A 16809-nucleotide genomic window follows, 5' to 3' on the forward strand; every position below is an offset into this window, starting at 1 on the left:
TCTTGGGTCAGAACTCCGTCACGAGATTTGGCATCTGAACTTCGTCGTCGGCGAGATTCTGGAGGCAGCTTTCGCCTCAAAGCCAATGGAGCTTCCGTGATGCCTGACCTGACAAGATGAGGTGGTTGCGGGCTTTGGCTTAGATTCCTTTCCCGCCTCTCGGACGAACAGCTCAAACACGGAGCTCACATGTAGAGCTCCTCTAGAGCTGGGGCTTTCCGCTCGGGAACCGTCTGCGGCTGATGTAACCGGTGCGGTCTCGGCCGTAACCTTGCTCCTCTCCTCTGAAAGATAGTCGCGAAAGTGGTTGGGTGGCGCGGGCGAAATGTCTTCGTCCAAGAGCCTTCGCGGTTGCGGGCCTAGGGTTACTGTGCCATTGGCGTGATCATTTAAGTCTGTTCCATGGCGAAGAAGTGTATCATGTAAAAGTAGGACAGCCTTTCTGGCATGGAACTCTGATTTTGTGGAGCAGTCAAGATGCGCTTGGTCGTATCCATACGTTGCTTGACGGTGCGTTCGGCCGCAGTGATGTGGGCCGTGGTCCAGAAGAGCTCCCGGATGTCTAGAACAAACAGACCCTTGAGGGCGGAGATGTGTTTTCGCTTCAGGTGCCTGTCCACAGTGGTGTACTCGTTCGCTGCACGTTCGTAGCAATGGACCTCAGCCAGGTGGTCCCAGAGGTGATCCAATCTTCCATTTCCTGTCAGAGAGATGCATCGACTTGTAGTCAAACTGCCTCCTGGTACTGCTCGAGATCGAGGAGCAAGGCCTCCATGTGGTATGTGCCCGCAATGTTCCAGATGGCTTCATGTCCCTGGGCCTGCTGCATCTGTAGACAGGGTACGGCACAAGCCCCTCTGGACAGGCTAGCTCAGCGGTCGTTGGGGGGGGGGGGGCGCAGAATGATTGCGTCTCAACTCCTGACAGCACAATCGTCCGGGGGGTGCACTGGAATTGCTTCTCCTATAGATGTATACTGTTAGCTATTTGGAATTTTCAGACATAATGCAGTGCAGTGTAGGACCCACGCTCTCTAGGTCCTCAAGGGAGAATCCCCAATGGTTCACCAGCTTGCCGGTGGATGGACATTCATCGCGGACTCGGCCAGTTTGGTGCAGACAACCAAGCAGTCGCTGCTGCTCGTGAAAAAGGAGCCTTCGCGTTCGGCAATGTCAACGTCGGGACAACCGCTCTACTGAGATTGAGCTCCGCCGTTGACCAGTGTACTGCTGCAACCATTGGCGGTGCTGCGAGTGCCAGGCCGGACGAAATGCAGCACCCAAGGAGGTTCTGCGCGGCCCTACACGCCATTGCCGAGAGTGACCCTGGCGACTCGGGCTCAAGAGACGAAACGAGCTGCATCGGCTGCGCAACCATAGCCGCAAGGGGAACGCGAAGTTTTCTTCGGCCGGAGAAGAAAGAATTCGAGAAAGCGTCTTGCGCAGCGTTCTTGTAGAACCGCAGTGTATCAGCCTAGTCACGCCCGATGCTGGGGCGGAGGAGGTCTGGCCTTGTCAGCTATCTTCCCATTACATATATAATGGCATACACGTGGCAGAGCAGCTTATGATGCAGGTGCTTGAGGTTTGGTAGGGTTACTTACACGACAATGCCCCCCCCCCCCCCCCCCGATGTATACCAGCCAATGCTGCCCTCTGGCAGATCGTTCTGCCCCGCAGTGATGTAGCCCGCTGTTCTGTTCTTTCGACAGCTGCCTGCGCATCAGTCGTGAAAGTGGGAGACCCTCTGGTCTGCGGGTAAGGTCGTGATGATTGCTGTTTTCGAGCATACCGTTCCAGTACTCAGGGAGACGAGCTACACAAGTTGCCGTCGACGCCGCTAGACATGGAAAATCAGACTTTGACTGGCTGTCAGGAGAAGCTGAATAGAATAATTACTCCGGCCGGTCCATGTCTTTCGGCTTGTTCCACGGCGCGTGGAACTCGCCACTGTTCTGCAGGACGAGAGCCAAAATCTCTACTTGGGCTTTTGACACTGGTACTCGTGATGAGTCTGTCAGTTTCGTGCGAAGGGCGCTCAGACGTCGCCTTGTGATAAATCGAATCGACGCGGAGCAACGCCAACCCGTCGAAAATCGGTGGAACGATGATAGTCGAAGATTTCAGTGAAACTGGAGACTATGATTCAGACCTGACGTCTTGAGAAGGGTGGAGCCAGGCCTGAGACAGCCGTAGATGGAGGCAATGTGGATAGGTCATGGTGTGTAGAATCGGGCGCTGAAACTTGAAGTTTCAGAGCAAGGGTACGGGAAATCGAGTTCTTGATTAAAGGATACAAGTAGACAAGGACACTTACGAAGGTCGTCGCCTTTTCAATCTTCGACCTGTGTTTCCGAGGGATACTATGGCGATAATGCGTGCGATGCCGTCGTGGAAGAGACCGGGTTCTTGGGTGCGCCCGAGGAAGCCTGTTCAAGGTACTGGGTGATTCAAGCGCTTGTTTGAAGTTGAGGAAGGTACGAGAGCTGCCCTGGAAGCCGTCAAGGAGGCTGCCCCAGAGTGGGTTGTCTCCAGCCCTGACTGGACTGGCCACGGATGCTCAGAGTAGATGTTGTGAAGATGGATAGAAATATAGAAGGAAGGAAATCTGAAGTGAATTGGGGAAGAAGAGGAGGGTTTAAATAATTTTCAGAGCTGAATTTCCCTCCTCTATGGCAGCGTTCCATACAAGGCAAAATTTGATCTAACTCCACACTCCCCAGAGATCAGACCGCGATACCACCAATCAAAACACTTTCTGACGTCCATTTCTATACGTACAGGGCTCTGTATGGGTAAACAGTCCGATATTTCGTTCCGTTGGGCGATTTGGAAGAGGGCTCATTGGATTACTATGAAAGGAGACCAATCGTTGGACTGATCCCTTTGGATGCGGGATGGTCGAAGGCTAGCCATTGGCCACAACGGACAACTGAATTTGATCTGACATCGACCACCACTCCACCTACTCGCAAGGCCCAATTACATTGAAGAGCAGTCTTCGAAGAGCAAAACAAGATCGAGGTCTAAACGCGTTGGCGACCAGCATGGAGAGTAGCTAAGCAATCTCAGCCAATGCCGAGTTACCAGGCAGCAAGCGTCGATTCCCGGCGAACTCCCCTACAGCTGGTTTGGAGCTCCTCCGAAATGCTCTGCAGAATCTTCAGCAGCTTTCCTCTCTCGAACACGCGTCCTCCTACCATCCTCCGTAAACGATCGGCCGAGACGAGCAGTGCAAAGCGCGATCTTCAGGCCAGCGCTACCCGCGCACCGATTTCCACTCCGTTAGTGGCGCTCCAACCATTTCGAACAACGCTTGTGCCAAAAACAGCATGGCAATGGGGGCTATATCATGGTACGATCCAGATAGTCAGTTGATCAAGATACAGGGAACACGACCCAGAGACATCCTCACATGTAGAAGAGTTCGTGTGTCTGTCAGGTAGCAAGCAAATGGAGCCGGGCAAGAGTACGAATACTCGGGGTGATATATACATCACTATGCAGTTATATTGACTGAAGACTTAGGAGACACCAGCACACTACTTCCTACTGCCGAAACCTAGCAGTACTTGGAGTTCCGGGTTGTAATTGCATTGCTAGAGTCTGCTTCCGGGCCGTCATTACGATTTGTTTCAGCCTCTCTTGTTAAACATCCCCGTGAGTCCGCAGCAAGCCACGATGGTGTTGCCAGGTCACTGAAAGACACAGTCCAAAGGAAACAGCTGCGCCGCAGGGAAGGCAAGAAAATGATAGTGCATTGCTAGTCCTGTCCTTCAACGTATTATGTGATGGTATTCCTGTCTAATTTGCGGGCAAAGTGTATGTCTTTGTGCACCGAGGGAGAAGACTCAAGGTGCTGAATTGGCTGCTCACCATCATGCCACAGTACGTCCTTTGTTTGTTGGGCCAGATGTGGTTGCTTGTCCTCAGATGCAAAAGATGTACTGCATCTAATCAACAGCCTTTGGTTATCATCAATAGATTCTCTCCAATTAAGTCTTTGAGACTATCCCACGTCGTGGAAAGTCGTGCCTCCGGACAGATCGTGTTGTGCACCAGGACGAGCCAAGGACTACTTAGGTTGTAGAATCGACGGGGAGTGTTGAGGCTGGAAGCACATCAATGAGCTTCCCGGATGAGCTATGCCCTATCAATCGAATAATGGTAGCCAACAGTAATGTCTCGTCGCGGGTTAACATTACGAGAGGGAGCCTCGTCTCAAAGCTCAGTGCCCGCTAGAAGTCCTGGGCAGGCTGATCGAACTAGACACAAGACCGATATCCGGATCAGGTGAAGCTCAGTAATCTTAGCCGTGTTGATTTCAACTTTGTAGCCTTTTCTTGAGCCTGGCCGGCTCCCATCTGTTGGAAAGACCGTGAAGAGCCCGAGATACTCCAGTCAGCAGGTGGCCACCATGCTGTGAATATCTGGCAGTCTTTGCCTTCACCTCCCTCCTGTCTTTTTCAAAAGAAACATTCGCACCGAATCATGGAAAAGTCATTTGAGACTTGGTTCGTTCCAAAATGCTCGGTTGTACTCGGGTCTGTTCGTGATAGAATTGGGGCCGGCGGCTTTTTAGTGGACGGGAGTGGAGTTCCGGCTGTGTCGGCTGGAGTGATTTCCACAGCGAGCGTTCACGTGCGCGAGGAGATCGTAGTCGATAGCATCGCGAGCAAGGGTATGTGGGAGCAGTGCTTGCCTGATTTCGATATGTCGACCTCGAGGGTCTAGGGCTCGGCTTTGTCATCGGTGGGTCGTGAGGGTCTCTATAGGATGACATTTAGGAACTTGAAGTAGATTGTTCGTTGATTGCGAGAGCTCTCTATACCGGTGTTGACTAATTAGCACAATACACTACATCACCGGAGAAGAGTCCCGGCTGATCGGTCAGGCACTAGGTGATAGATCAGACCTGTAAGTGTCCCTGCCAACGAAAGTTTCTATACCTCGCAACTCGGGCTACAAGCCAAGAGAGTCTTTCATCATATTCGGAAGATCATACCACTTTCAATATGGCGTCGGCACGTACCATGCTCTTCCATTGTTGTTGTCTGAGGGCGACAGAACCGTTGTGCCCGGTGGGAACAGGCGTGGACGAGGAGGATAGGATAGTACCGAGTCGAGGCAATGCTGCTTTGTAATATGATGATGCATTTGGGCTGGGACAAGCTTTGGTTGCAATCAGGTCAACCACAGGCCTTGAAGCATATGGGTGAATGTGGAAAAGACGTAGTAAAAAGAAGCAGGCGTCAAAGGGGTATCATTGTGTGTCTATAGTAGTCGCGCTCTCCCCCCACGTTCTCGAAAATCAGAATCATGGGTTGGTGCCAGTACGCGTAGTTCATTGCTGCGGGCTCTGCACCCGACGCGCCGCGCGTTGTGTCCCGAGTGTCGCGTTTCGTGTTGATCGCTGACCTATGGGGCACCGAAGTGCCTGACGTCAGTGGTTGATTGCGCTGCGGGTGGGTGAATGAATCAAGGGCGTGCAAACGGAACCGACCTATGGATCCGAGTCAAGGCCACCATACTGGTCGAAATGCTCGTCCTCGTCCAGGCTCTTTCGACGTCGAGAGCAGTGGTTGCAGGTTCGGAACATGCGGAGACGGAATCGTGGTGAGCCTCGTTTGGCCAGGCTGCGCACGAAACCATCGCCGTGCTTCCAGAAGCCACATTCCACGCAACAACGGCAGCCCCTCCGTCCCTTCAATGCTTTCTTGCGTGCAGAATCTTCCTTTGAGAATCGAGAGATCTTCTTCTGGCTTGGGACTCCCTGTGTCGTAACATTAGCGTTTGCCGAGGATTTGATACGAGGGAACCATCTTCCAGGAGCCACGTACCGGACAGGACAGAGTACTGTAACGTGGATACGATGGCTCGAGAACCATAGTATAGTCGACTTCAAGGACGAATGCTTCCATCTTGTGTTGGCGAAGCTGGAGAATATGTCGCAAGGTTCCCTTGCTGAGGAAGAAGACTCGGGAGCGGGCTTCCTGAGCTCGAGCGCGAACGGAGGGAGGGAGTAGGCATGTCGGGGAGTCTCGCAGTGAATAGAGAGTGCTGAAGCTGGAACAGACTTTCCATGGTAACATAATTTCGGAATACCTGGTTCGGGAGTCAAGAGAGGCGTGTAATAACTCGAAATGAATGCTGAGACAGCGGTTTTCAGGGAGGTGGAGCGTCTGTCCGGTGAATACTGATGTGGAAGGGGCAGGTGCCTTGAAATCTGAGCTTCTGTCCTTGGCCAAAAGACGCAGGAACGCCTACATACCTACAGAGGCCTATGAACCTACAGGGGCCTATCACTTTCTACAGAGCAACAGTCGCGGTCTTCCGAGCGTCCACCAGATCTCTTCCACCAAGCTCAAACCCCACTCGAAAAAAGGGACCGCGAAGTGAATGAAGAAGCTCGACAAGTGGCCATCTTGTCAATACGAAACAGAAAGTCGTCTTCCCGCAGCTCACTCCCCATTGCTACCTTCTTTCCAATCCCCCGTCTTCCTGGCAATCGAAGAGAACATTGGCCCCCGGGCAGCCAGTTCTTTGAAGGATATAATCTCCCCAACGGACAGCCAGTGGTGATGACCCAGAAACAATCGGAACCAATACGGAAGAAAAAAGAAATTATGGAACATGACACAATCTTTGCGGTCCCACAGCATGGTTGGGATTTTAGAGATGAAGTATGTCGGCCAGCACCAATAGTCCCTGTCGACCTCAGCACCAACAGTACTGAAGGCTCTGGGTGCGAGGAAGATCGAGCTAACAGTGAACGACTTCCTGCTAGTCCATAGCCAGAAACACATGTCCCATCCAGGTGGACAGCGGTCCATGGAACGCCATCTTCATCTGCTTGCGAGCTCCGTCGAGTCGATCCGAACGGCCCCGGTCGAGTACCTCCAGCCCACTGGCATCCGCATAACTTCGAACAGCACACCTGCTTTTGCTCACCATCAATCTCGAATCTCCGCGCAAAGTACAAGATCTTTCACTCCGTCGAAGAGTACTTCAGCGAAACGTCTGCTCTGCCTCTGGCTCTTTGATCCGGAGAAGACAGCACCAGCTAGTTAAAGACGGCCACAGGCACTGTGCCCCCTTAGGATGCCACGGTGGCGCCCTAAGACACTGAAGGTGGCTGATAATAGTTTTTATCCGATGTTTCAATGTGTCATTGCCATCAGCCGAACCGAAAGTAGGTGCGAAACCTCTCGAATAACCACATTATACACAGCTCTTCTGCGGTGGGACATCACTGAGTACTAACTATTTCATCTTCCAGTGATCTGATGACCCTGAGAGAGATCACCGAGATTCGTCGTCCTTGCAAGCTGTTCTTCAAGCGGATGATGATAGTCACCGTGTCAGGTGGCTGGAATGTTGTCATCCGGAAACGCAAGTTTAAAGTCGGCGAGCACATCCTTTTCTGCAAGCCCGACACCTTCATTCCAAGCACGCCGCCAATTTCGGCCGACTTCCACCTCGGTCAGTAACCGCAGCACCACTGTTTTCTACACCAACGATAAAATCGTCACGACATCTTCAGTGCGTTCTACGGTCAATAGCTCCGTCTCCGTGTCCTCGTCTTCATCCAGACAGTGTCAAACCCACAGGTCCAAAGACAAGACGACCTTTACGGCACACTGCTGGAAGCTAGAGTCGTCGAGCAAGTTGCAGCTAAAAGGAACAGACTGATCCTCGACTCGCAGGATGGTTTCGCAAAGAAGTGTTCAAGCAACAAGAAATGACCCGCTTCATACTCTAAGTTGCACCAGAGGCTATTGGAAGACTTGTTCCAACGAGGTTAGTACACGAGCAATCCTCGATGCGCCATCTCGAAGACACTTGAAGCAGCAGAGTCATGACAGTATGGGTCCCGTTCCTCGTACAGACAAAATTGGCTGATTGAGACTACAGCTGATCTGGCGCCTTCTGAGCCGTCAGCCCGGTCACTTCTTGATACTGTTCTTAGCCACGAGTTCAGAATTATTCAGCAGCGGAGAACGTCATTCTCGGTATCGAGTTTGATACAATATTGGTATTCCGTAAGTATGTACGTCAATTGGTCGCCAGTTGCATGTAAGTATGCCGTCTAACTCAGCGCAAAAGCTGGTCTGACAGGCCTGCCCATCGCGACCTGCGCCAGACCGGGCGCTGCGCAAGATGCCACTGGTGACCCAGGAACCAGCCTCCACGATGTTACCACGCGAGGAATGGTGCGATGCGGTGCCGAGGCTGAGGTGCTAATGTCCAAGCCTCTGCACCCACCTCCCAACTCAATCCTTTACACATCCAAAACTTGCACCCTTGTGCATCCCATCCACGATCTGAGGTGTCCTGACGATCGGAATGGAGAAGCAATCAGCTCCGAAGGTTCTTCTGAAACAATATCAGAGAAATAGTCTTGGGAGGACGAACTCGCTTCGTTCCGATATCAACAAAGTTATCGTGAACATGGCTGGGGTGGCTGGTCTCGTGGTGATGCAGACTGGGCCCCAGGTCACCGTCGGCAAGGTTGAGTACATCGTGAGTTCCTTCCCTTCAACGTAATTCTATCACTGTTCAAACTCGAGAGGCCAATGATCTGACTTTTCTACGCAGTGGGAGAAGATTGCCATCGAGATTGACCGCGTGAGACTGGCCGGCCACAACCAGACGTGCTCATTGTTGCGCCAGCCGCGACGCAAGGACTGGAACCGCCAAGACCCCGGAAGTCGTGGTACTTCTGCAGGAGATTTGGAATATGTCAGTGTTTCTGACTATAATGGCACCAACACCGGTAGGTTCTCATCCACCATTCGTTTGTTGCATCAAGATCGTGCAGCTTTTGCTAACTAGTCCAACTATCAGACCGCATAGATCCGAGAGCCACTCCTCAACGATAGACCACGAGCGCCAAGATTAAGAACATGGCGGCGACTAAATGAGAATCCAGCTGTATGGGTTTCAAAGAAACAGAGCGGATCCTCTTGTCGGGATTTCGAACCTGACTGGAGATTGACCTGTCATGACGGACGCAAATTCCCCGACAAACATCCATTCTCCACCGACGTGGCTCTCACCTGCGATTCCTCTGGCGTTCCATCTTCAGCGCCTCACTCTTCTCGACCATAGATTTGACAAGAAATACCAACACGACAATCGAGTATCATGATGGGTACACAGACCATAGACGAAACTTGGTCCGCGGTGGCGCCAGCCCTGGAGAAGAAGCTACCAGAGCATATTTGAACCGACTATGATGACCAACTGCGGCGCGAGAGCCGGTGTTCCAAAACAAACATTCGAGAGTGAGAGGTTACTTCTTCAACCTCTACGATCGATTGTGGGCTCCGCAATTGTCTGCTGTGGAGATCATCTCCACGAAATGTGACGGCGACGCTGCCCAGTCCGATGCTGGGTAGACAGCGACCTTTTCAACCTCTATGATCGCCCCTGGAGCATTGGGCGCTTGCCTGTCGAGATTATCATCATTGAGGGTGGCGGCAACTCTGTCGAGGCCGGTGATAGAGAGATTAGTTGGGACACAGATAGTCACCACGTCTATCGCCTCCGCGCTCAACGCCTAACAGCCGCACGTCAGAACGACCGCCACTGAAGAGGGAATGTGGACACCACCATGTATTCTCTCAGAAGAGCCGAGCTCATCCTTTTCTGGTGGCGAGTGCCGGGCGGCAGCCACCGACTATGATGGCGCTCTCATGTCGCCGGGGAAGAATATCCGCGTCAGAACTCCGGGGCGTGCGGGCCGGGGGCTCGCTCCCCAAGACACTGGCCCGGGGCTTCGGGCACCACCCCAGCCTCAAGCCCGGGCACCTCTGCTCCGGCCGCCAGCGGCGGTGCGCCCGTTCGAGCGGCTTCCATGGGCGACCTCTTTGTCGGCGTCATCGGCGCTGTCGCTTTGTTCTAGGCGATCTTCCCCCGCCACTTTCTCTCTCTCGACTCCAGTTGCATTCAACCCGAAACTGTTGCTTGCACTGCTTGCCCAGTCTGGCGAGCACAGCGGCCCGTGTCTGGCTGCATCATTTCTGGTGGTCGGAGGACGATGATCCCCTTATGAGTGGCTCCGAGCCGGAGTGTCGTCAAATGTGCATATCAAGAGGCACAGAAAGACTAGACAGGGATGGATTAACGATGATTGCGACGAGTCGAGAACGGAGAGCTACATGCCGTAAGAAAACAGCTGTGCATCCGGCAGGCTCCTCGGAATGTCCTTTTCGGTACGAATGGAACTCGGTGGGTGGGTGTCCAGAGAAGGGTAGTTGCGGTGGTGGCCGACTTCAACCCCAGAGGCGGCTCCAGACGGACGTGGCCTCACATCCAGGAAGTGACGGTGCCATGGACAGGAGTCATCGACCACTGGTTTGCGTTGACATCCTAGCTAGTTTGGGGAGAGGGGGCGGATTCTATTCCCACGAGCCGGAAAATGGGGCGCGAGCCCTGTTCGTAGACTCCCCCCTGACAACCGGAAACAGGGCGCTTTGGACGACCACATCAAGCAGGTACTGGGGTGTTGCGTGCGCTTCTGCCAGAGCAAGACGGTGTACGTATACCACATGCTGATGGCCAAGACTGTGTAGGTGGACATGCTGGAGTGGCGGATGAAGCAGGAAATCATCGCGACGGACGGCCAAGCCGGTTGGGGGAGGGGGGGGCGCTTCAACGAGTGCTCGACCAAGGACTTCCTCGCGAGATACGAGGACGGCAAGACGGCCACCAAGTTGTAGCTAACTCTAATATTGCCCCAGCTCACCTCAAGTTGTGTGAATACATCCACCATAACTTGAAATATACCCTTGCTGAGTATGAGCATTCATGATTCATGGCGGGACCAGAAGAGTGATATCCTCATGCGGTGACGGCCCAGTCCAGTTGGAAAACGCCAAGGCCCTCAGGTTTTGCACCACGTGAATTAAACATGTCCCCTTTTCAGGGATTTCATGGAAGCCCTTTTTAAAACAGGAAATTCCTCCTTCATACATGAGTCTTTATGTCAGCCCATTATACAGACCAGTGCACCAAATCGGAATGCAACCCCTTATTTCTACTTCCCAGCGTCTCAAGCTGAGTTCATTCTCCCAGGCTGATATCAGCTTGTCAGGGCTCAGAAGTACGAGCTGAAAATCATCAATTATCATAGGAATCTTCGCTTGTATATTGCCTCGGTAACCCTTGCCCGAGTCCATCGGCCGCCACCGCCACAAGAATAACTCCACTCTCAACGGGTCCCGGACAGCTTTATCTCCAGTGCTGACTGGTGACAAGGCCCTGTAACATCCCATCCGCCAACCCTCAACCCAGGCGTCGCTCCTGAGCCCGCCTGCTCCATCTCTGGCAAACCATGCCATCCCGGAAGAGGCACTACGCCCTCTTCCCCTCGGCCGCGGCAACAGTCAGCGCGAAGTGCTTCCATGCAGAGACGCCCCCAACGAAGCAAGCCAGCACCCACTTCCACCACAGCACGCTGAAGAACGGCACGCCGTGCTTCCTCAGCTTGGTCGCGGCGAAGAGCGGCGCCTCGATAGAGTGTGCGCCGACCACGAGCATAAACGCCCAGTCCTGGACCTTGACCGCCGTCGGGGCTGCCTCGGGGGTCTTGATGAGGGTGTTGTACAGGATGGAGCCCGGGGCGATGAAGGCGCGCCGCGAGACGAGCGCCATCAGCCCGGCCAGGAGGGTGTAGCTCACGACGCGGCCGGGTTGGTTCTTGAGGGGGAAGGTCGTGACCTTGACCGGCTTGGGGTTTTGAGTGGACATATTGATATGATGATTTGGAGACGCTTTGTCTTTGTTATTTTCGTGGTGGTGGTGATGGTGGTGGTGGTCTGTTAGACAAGCATTGAGAGACTTGAGTAGACGTCGAAATGTTTCGTTAACTCGCAGTGCGACGGGAAATTTGCGAGTGCCTCGGCCCCGGCGGCGATGCGTGGACCCCTGGAGTGGGACTCTAGGGCTTGGCAGCGGGAGGACCGCTCAAGGGCATGCCAAGAAAATGCTTACCAACAGCTCAACTGCTGTGGTCCTTCCTGTTGCTTTTTTGGCCACGAGTGCCTTCCTAGCTTTATTAGATCATCCATCCTCAATTCCCTCGTGCCCCTCGAGATAATTTGCGTCTGCTCTGGTTCCTACATGACCAGGCTCGGATTGCCCTCATGCATCTGCTGGCCACTCGGCTACCTCGGCATCTCGTTGCACGTGCTGGGATGCACGCTCCTTGGTAGATCCCTGTCTGCCAAAACCTCCTCCCAACGACGAAATTCGATATGGAGAGTCTACGTGACTCCGAAGACTGCCTACCAGAGGTCTTCGAGATGCGAATCACCAAGACAGGCATAGAGACCGATTGTCAGAAGTGGCTTGAGCACTTGTATGCAAGTCATGTTAGCGAAGTATGCAGTGACAGCAGGAAAATTGACCAAAGGGTTTCCAAGGGTACTGCAGTCACAGCCAACGGCCTAGGTTTGCATTCTGATCTAAATTGACGTAGGCGTGTCATTCTTAACTCCCTAGTCATGTTCGATGGTCTTTCTCTGGATCCCTCTTGCTATCCCTCGTGCTGTGGATATTGACAGGCGCTGCTGGTTTGCGACTTAGCCGGACTGCTCAGGCTTGACATACTGGCTAACAAAAACATCACCCACACACAGCTAGGTCTCAGCTTTGGTGTTGCCATCCATCTCCATCTCATCGCCATCCTCAGGCGTCTGCAACTCACCCTCGTGTCCCTGGCCAACTCCACCGGCGACCTGCTCGGCCTTGGATGCTGGGCTTCCACCGGTCTCCTCCTTCTTACTGTTCGCCATCAGCTTCTTGATTTCGTCCACCTTGCGTCGGCGAGCTGCCTCCATCGCCTCAGCCTTCAAGGCATCGGAGGGCTCGGCACGAGAGAACTCCTTGTTGGAAAGCTTGTTGGACATGTATAAGTCGAGCCCGCCTCCGGTGGCGTGGCGTGCGTCCATCTCCTGTGCAAGGGCAGTCGTGCTGACGACCTTCTTGAAAGCCACATAAGGCGAGGCACCTCCCTCCTTCAGAGTTTCCCGGAATTCGGCGATGGTAGAGCGTAGCTTCTCCTGCGGGCCACCGCTCTCGCCGTGTAGGATGAAGTGGCCTAAGGCGTCCCGCAGCCACTTGACATCAGGAGGGAGCCCACCCCTGGAGAAATGAAGCTCCAACCCTGTCCCAGTTTCAAGTAGCTCCTCCACAGCCGCCCACTTATGAAAATGAACAGTTAGCAATGTGGTTGTAACCATAGTCATAGAATTATAGAAACATGAAAAACGACCAGGAGTAGGGTGGTCGGATAGATCAGTACTATGCCCTGGTCGGGGTCCGCAAAAGGAATCCTTACAATCTCAGGATCCATGATGTTGGGATGGGTGAAATGCAATGGCAGAATCGGCCGTCGAGGTATTGTGCAAGGCGATGGATCGAGGCTGTATAACGTTTGCGATCGTTGAAGGATCGCTTTTGTCGTGGTAGTATGCGTCGGCTTTTGAAAGGAATAAAGATCTCACAGAGGCTTGGTTTGGCTTTTGGAAGAAGTTGGACCCCTCTGAGCCGATAGGAAGGCTTGGACGTTGTAGTGTGCCTTGTTGATCAATAGGCTGGTGAAGTCACAGACGGCAGGACCGTCGCATGCCTGTTTCCACAAGCGGTATATACGCCTTCTCAAGTCGCATATATTCCACTCGCGGGAACCGAGCGGCTAGAGGGCTTTTTGAACGGCTTGAAGCAGAAGGAGCTGTGGGTGAACGGGGGGGACGGCTTGTGAGGAAGGAGCGGAACACATGCGGGTCCTGGATCCCATAATCCGACGGTACTGGGAGGCACTCTTCAAAGGAGTTATGATCCTATAAGTATTGAATCCCAGCGCTATTGCTATCTCGTCGGTTACCTACGTTGGGGAGCTGGATCGGTAGAAGCAGACCTGCATTCCCACTATTAAATATCATGCACCTAGCACCGTACCTCATTTGCATCCAATTTATATCTCAGGTGATCAGATAGATACAACAGAGCCATTCCAAGTGTTGATTGTAAAGAGTCCCAACTTCTTGTAATGAACCATGTATCCTTGGGTCAATCAATGACGTGCTCAGTTTCGCACAAATGATTTCAGAATCAGCCATCGGTGTGATTACATAGCACCACTGTATGATCACATATTTCCGGATCCGAAATAGTAGATCAACTATCGGTGTAACAACATATTGTTTCTAGGCAGTGTGTTGTTGACATGAAGCCCAATTGGCCGCCCAAATATGGAACGGTTTCCCCGTCTTACATGCATGCATCTAATACTTTTGAACTGGATAATATCGGTTGCAGTGTCTGGCTACCTACACCTATGGATGTGCACCACTGCACGGCACTTGGCCGTATAAATCACTCGTGTCTGGATGGATGTTGAGATCCATTCGCAACGCAACAACAAATTAGCACAAATCAACAAAGCAGTCCGAGCACAAAACAAGTCAGTCCCCGCGTCTGGAGCCGGAGTTGAGTGCCGACCAGACGCTCCACGACACTGTCCCTCGCCCACCCCCCAACCCCCCGGCAGCGCCACTCCCCCGACCCCCTTTTCAAGCCACGACCGTGTCGCCGCCCATCTCGCCGCCCAGCTCCCGAGACGTAGGGCCGCGGCGCGCAGCCGCGCCGGCGTAGCCCAGCAGGGCCGCCCGGGCCGCCTCGACGACCTTCTCGGCGTGGCCCAGGGCGTCCCTAAGCGCTCGGGCGGTCGGGTCGTCCGCCCCGCCGACGTCGGCAGGAAGGAGGCTCCCGCGGTGGCCGTCTTCCCGGGGCCGCATATCCCCCGGCCCCGGCCTGCTCGTCCTTGAGCTCGCGGATGTGGCCGTTGAGCCACAGGCCCTCGAGCTGCTCGGGCGCCATGTCCTTGGCGCCGGCGATCTTGCCGCGGCAGGCGGCCGAGCCGCAGAAGCAGTCGAAGGGCTGTGCCATGTCCCATTCCGTGGAGGGGTAGAAGAACTATACATTTTTCAACGGCAGAGGCGCCCCGCGGTAAGTTGAGCCGTCCGCCTCAGAAGACAAAAGATTGGTAAGGGGAAAAAGGGGGTCGAGGTCGCACACACAGTCAGCTCATCGCCGGGCTTTAGGCCCTGGGGCCCAGCCAGGACGGTCATGTTGGCCGTATCGATGATCTGTATAGGTGCGCGTTGAACGTCAATAAATCCTCGTGGTACCATATGACTTCCTCTCAAAGCTGTCTCTCTCTCTCTCTCTTTCTAGCATCGTCACTCTGCCCGCCCTCTCCAACACGTCCCTTCGGAACGGGCCAAGCTCTTCCTCTCACCCCGGAATCCTTTCGAAGGGGGCGAGACTGACCAGAGAAGGCTCGCAGGAGTGGTTGAGATACAGCAGATCGCTGTTGAGCTCGAGGTGCCTGTTCCGGCCGATCTGGACCGTGGAGTAGGCCGGCTCGTCGGCCAGGGTGCACGGGGGGAAGGACAGCTTCGCGACGACGCCGAAGGGGGCCGCGGTGGCCGTGGAGACGCTCTTGGAGGTGAATTCGGCCTCGCTGTCACTGACGATGACTTGCAGGAGGTGAGGGTGGGACGGCTGTGTCCAGTGCGGCTTGAGCGGTGCCATGGTTTCTGATGTGCGCACGCGTTTCTGTAAAATGTTATGCGGAGCTAGTAACTTTACACGTAGGTCAGAGGTCTCGTGCGTCTCTGTGCTGGCGAATTGCCTCCGCGACAGTGCTGAAGTGGACTAAGTAAGGGAGGACAGCACTTGACTGAAGCCCTCATTCCTCTCGGTGGGGACTTGTCGTCATGCCGGGTAACGCGTCTCACTAGGCGCGTTGATCGGGATGCATAACCTCGGTACGGGACGAGGGGCCCCCGACCCGGCCCATCGGAGGCGGAAGGCTTGGCGGGCGGGAGAGTCGTACAAAGGACAGAGAATAATTAGTCACCGTAAGAAAGAGCGCTTGATTCCTCGCTTAGCTACAGGCATTACATTTCTATGAGACGTATGACTATTCCGTCACCCCCAGATACCTCCTCCGCCGTCCTGCGCTGACCCTCTGGCCCCTCACATTGGATCCATGATGCCAAAAAGCGGCCAAATCTAGCCCGACTCTGGGCTATCACTGACAGATGTTGCTATTGATAACGAATTTTTGAATGCTGGTCTCGGTGCATCCATAGCAGGCGCAAAGCTGGAGTTTGTCAGTGGAGGACATGCCCCAGTATTCATGGCGGCTACTGACCTCCTCCCTAGCAAGTGTCTGGTCGTTGACGTTTACGCAGCGCAGCATTTCGGTGACGTTGTTGCCCCGGATGTAGGCTGCGAAGCACGTATTGGCCTGCATCACGTTGAGGCAGGCTTGTGTGGACGCGTCGCACGGCGCCTCCTGCGCTGTTGCGTAGGAGACCAGAGTGGCGAGGGAGGCGACGAAGGCCGTGGTGTATGACTTCGACACGAGCAACATGGTGATGGAATGCGTGGCCTGGGATCGTCAATGCAGTCACTGAGGGGATCCGTAAATGAGCCAAATATGAACTGTATCGGCATTGGAAGTCTGGTCTAGCATTAAATACTTGGGCGGCGTCAATTGTGTCCGAACGCCCAGATTGATTCGTCAAGTTGTGATGCACCGCTACTTTTGGCTAATTGGCATGCACTCCATCAATGAGCTTTGTATTATCGCCTCTGTATTTAGGCGGAACCTCTGCCTGAATGAACTACCGGGAATTTTCCGATTTGAGAACGCCTGCATAAGAACACCTCGGTGAGAACCATCTGTCTAGGAATCTTTTATGTGGGAAGAAGGCCAATCCGACAACGTTAT

The 16809-nt window shown here is 53.9% G+C and overlaps 8 protein-coding genes across 8 annotated transcripts; 2 read left to right on the forward strand and 6 right to left on the reverse strand.

The window, feature by feature from the left end:
- Window positions 1-389: 389 nt before the first annotated feature.
- On the reverse strand, window positions 390-829 carry INS49_007726 (uncharacterized protein; the record flags this gene model as incomplete). The annotated part of the gene is made up of 2 exons (XM_043168474.1): window positions 390-690; window positions 747-829. 2 exons carry the CDS (start codon window positions 827-829, stop codon window positions 390-392), a joined length of 384 nt encoding a protein of 127 aa, XP_043026154.1.
- Window positions 830-5502: 4673 nt separating this feature from the next.
- Window positions 5503-5920, reverse strand: INS49_007727 (uncharacterized protein; the record flags this gene model as incomplete). The annotated part of the gene is made up of 2 exons (XM_043168475.1): window positions 5503-5772; window positions 5840-5920. 2 exons carry the CDS (start codon window positions 5918-5920, stop codon window positions 5503-5505), a joined length of 351 nt encoding a protein of 116 aa, XP_043026155.1.
- A 1234-nt stretch (window positions 5921-7154) lies between these two features.
- INS49_007728 (uncharacterized protein) lies at window positions 7155-7489 on the forward strand (the record flags this gene model as incomplete). Its single annotated transcript, XM_043168476.1, has 2 exons — window positions 7155-7195; window positions 7279-7489. 2 exons carry the CDS (start codon window positions 7155-7157, stop codon window positions 7487-7489), a joined length of 252 nt encoding a protein of 83 aa, XP_043026156.1.
- Window positions 7490-8450: 961 nt separating this feature from the next.
- On the forward strand, window positions 8451-10723 carry INS49_007729 (uncharacterized protein; the record flags this gene model as incomplete). Its single annotated transcript, XM_043168477.1, has 4 exons — window positions 8451-8522; window positions 8598-8741; window positions 10472-10498; window positions 10577-10723. 4 exons carry the CDS (start codon window positions 8451-8453, stop codon window positions 10721-10723), a joined length of 390 nt encoding a protein of 129 aa, XP_043026157.1.
- A 634-nt stretch (window positions 10724-11357) lies between these two features.
- On the reverse strand, window positions 11358-11753 carry INS49_007730 (uncharacterized protein; the record flags this gene model as incomplete). The annotated part of the gene is made up of 1 exon (XM_043168478.1): window positions 11358-11753. One exon carries the CDS (start codon window positions 11751-11753, stop codon window positions 11358-11360), a length of 396 nt encoding a protein of 131 aa, XP_043026158.1.
- An 890-nt stretch (window positions 11754-12643) lies between these two features.
- INS49_007731 (uncharacterized protein) lies at window positions 12644-13359 on the reverse strand (the record flags this gene model as incomplete). The annotated part of the gene is made up of 2 exons (XM_043168479.1): window positions 12644-13207; window positions 13279-13359. The coding sequence occupies 2 exons, from the start codon at window positions 13357-13359 to the stop codon at window positions 12644-12646; spliced, it is 645 nt and encodes a 214-aa protein (XP_043026159.1).
- Window positions 13360-14578: 1219 nt separating this feature from the next.
- Window positions 14579-15602, reverse strand: INS49_007732 (uncharacterized protein; the record flags this gene model as incomplete). Its single annotated transcript, XM_043168480.1, has 4 exons — window positions 14579-14819; window positions 14860-14981; window positions 15086-15154; window positions 15339-15602. The coding sequence occupies 4 exons, from the start codon at window positions 15600-15602 to the stop codon at window positions 14579-14581; spliced, it is 696 nt and encodes a 231-aa protein (XP_043026160.1).
- Window positions 15603-16104: 502 nt separating this feature from the next.
- INS49_007733 (uncharacterized protein) lies at window positions 16105-16449 on the reverse strand (the record flags this gene model as incomplete). The annotated part of the gene is made up of 2 exons (XM_043168481.1): window positions 16105-16176; window positions 16228-16449. The coding sequence occupies 2 exons, from the start codon at window positions 16447-16449 to the stop codon at window positions 16105-16107; spliced, it is 294 nt and encodes a 97-aa protein (XP_043026161.1).
- Window positions 16450-16809: the final 360 nt, after the last annotated feature.

The sequence above is a fragment of the Diaporthe citri genome, assembly GCF_014595645.1.
Source record: "Diaporthe citri strain NFHF-8-4 chromosome Unknown scaffold_3, whole genome shotgun sequence".
Lineage (NCBI taxonomy): Eukaryota > Fungi > Ascomycota > Sordariomycetes > Diaporthales > Diaporthaceae > Diaporthe > Diaporthe citri.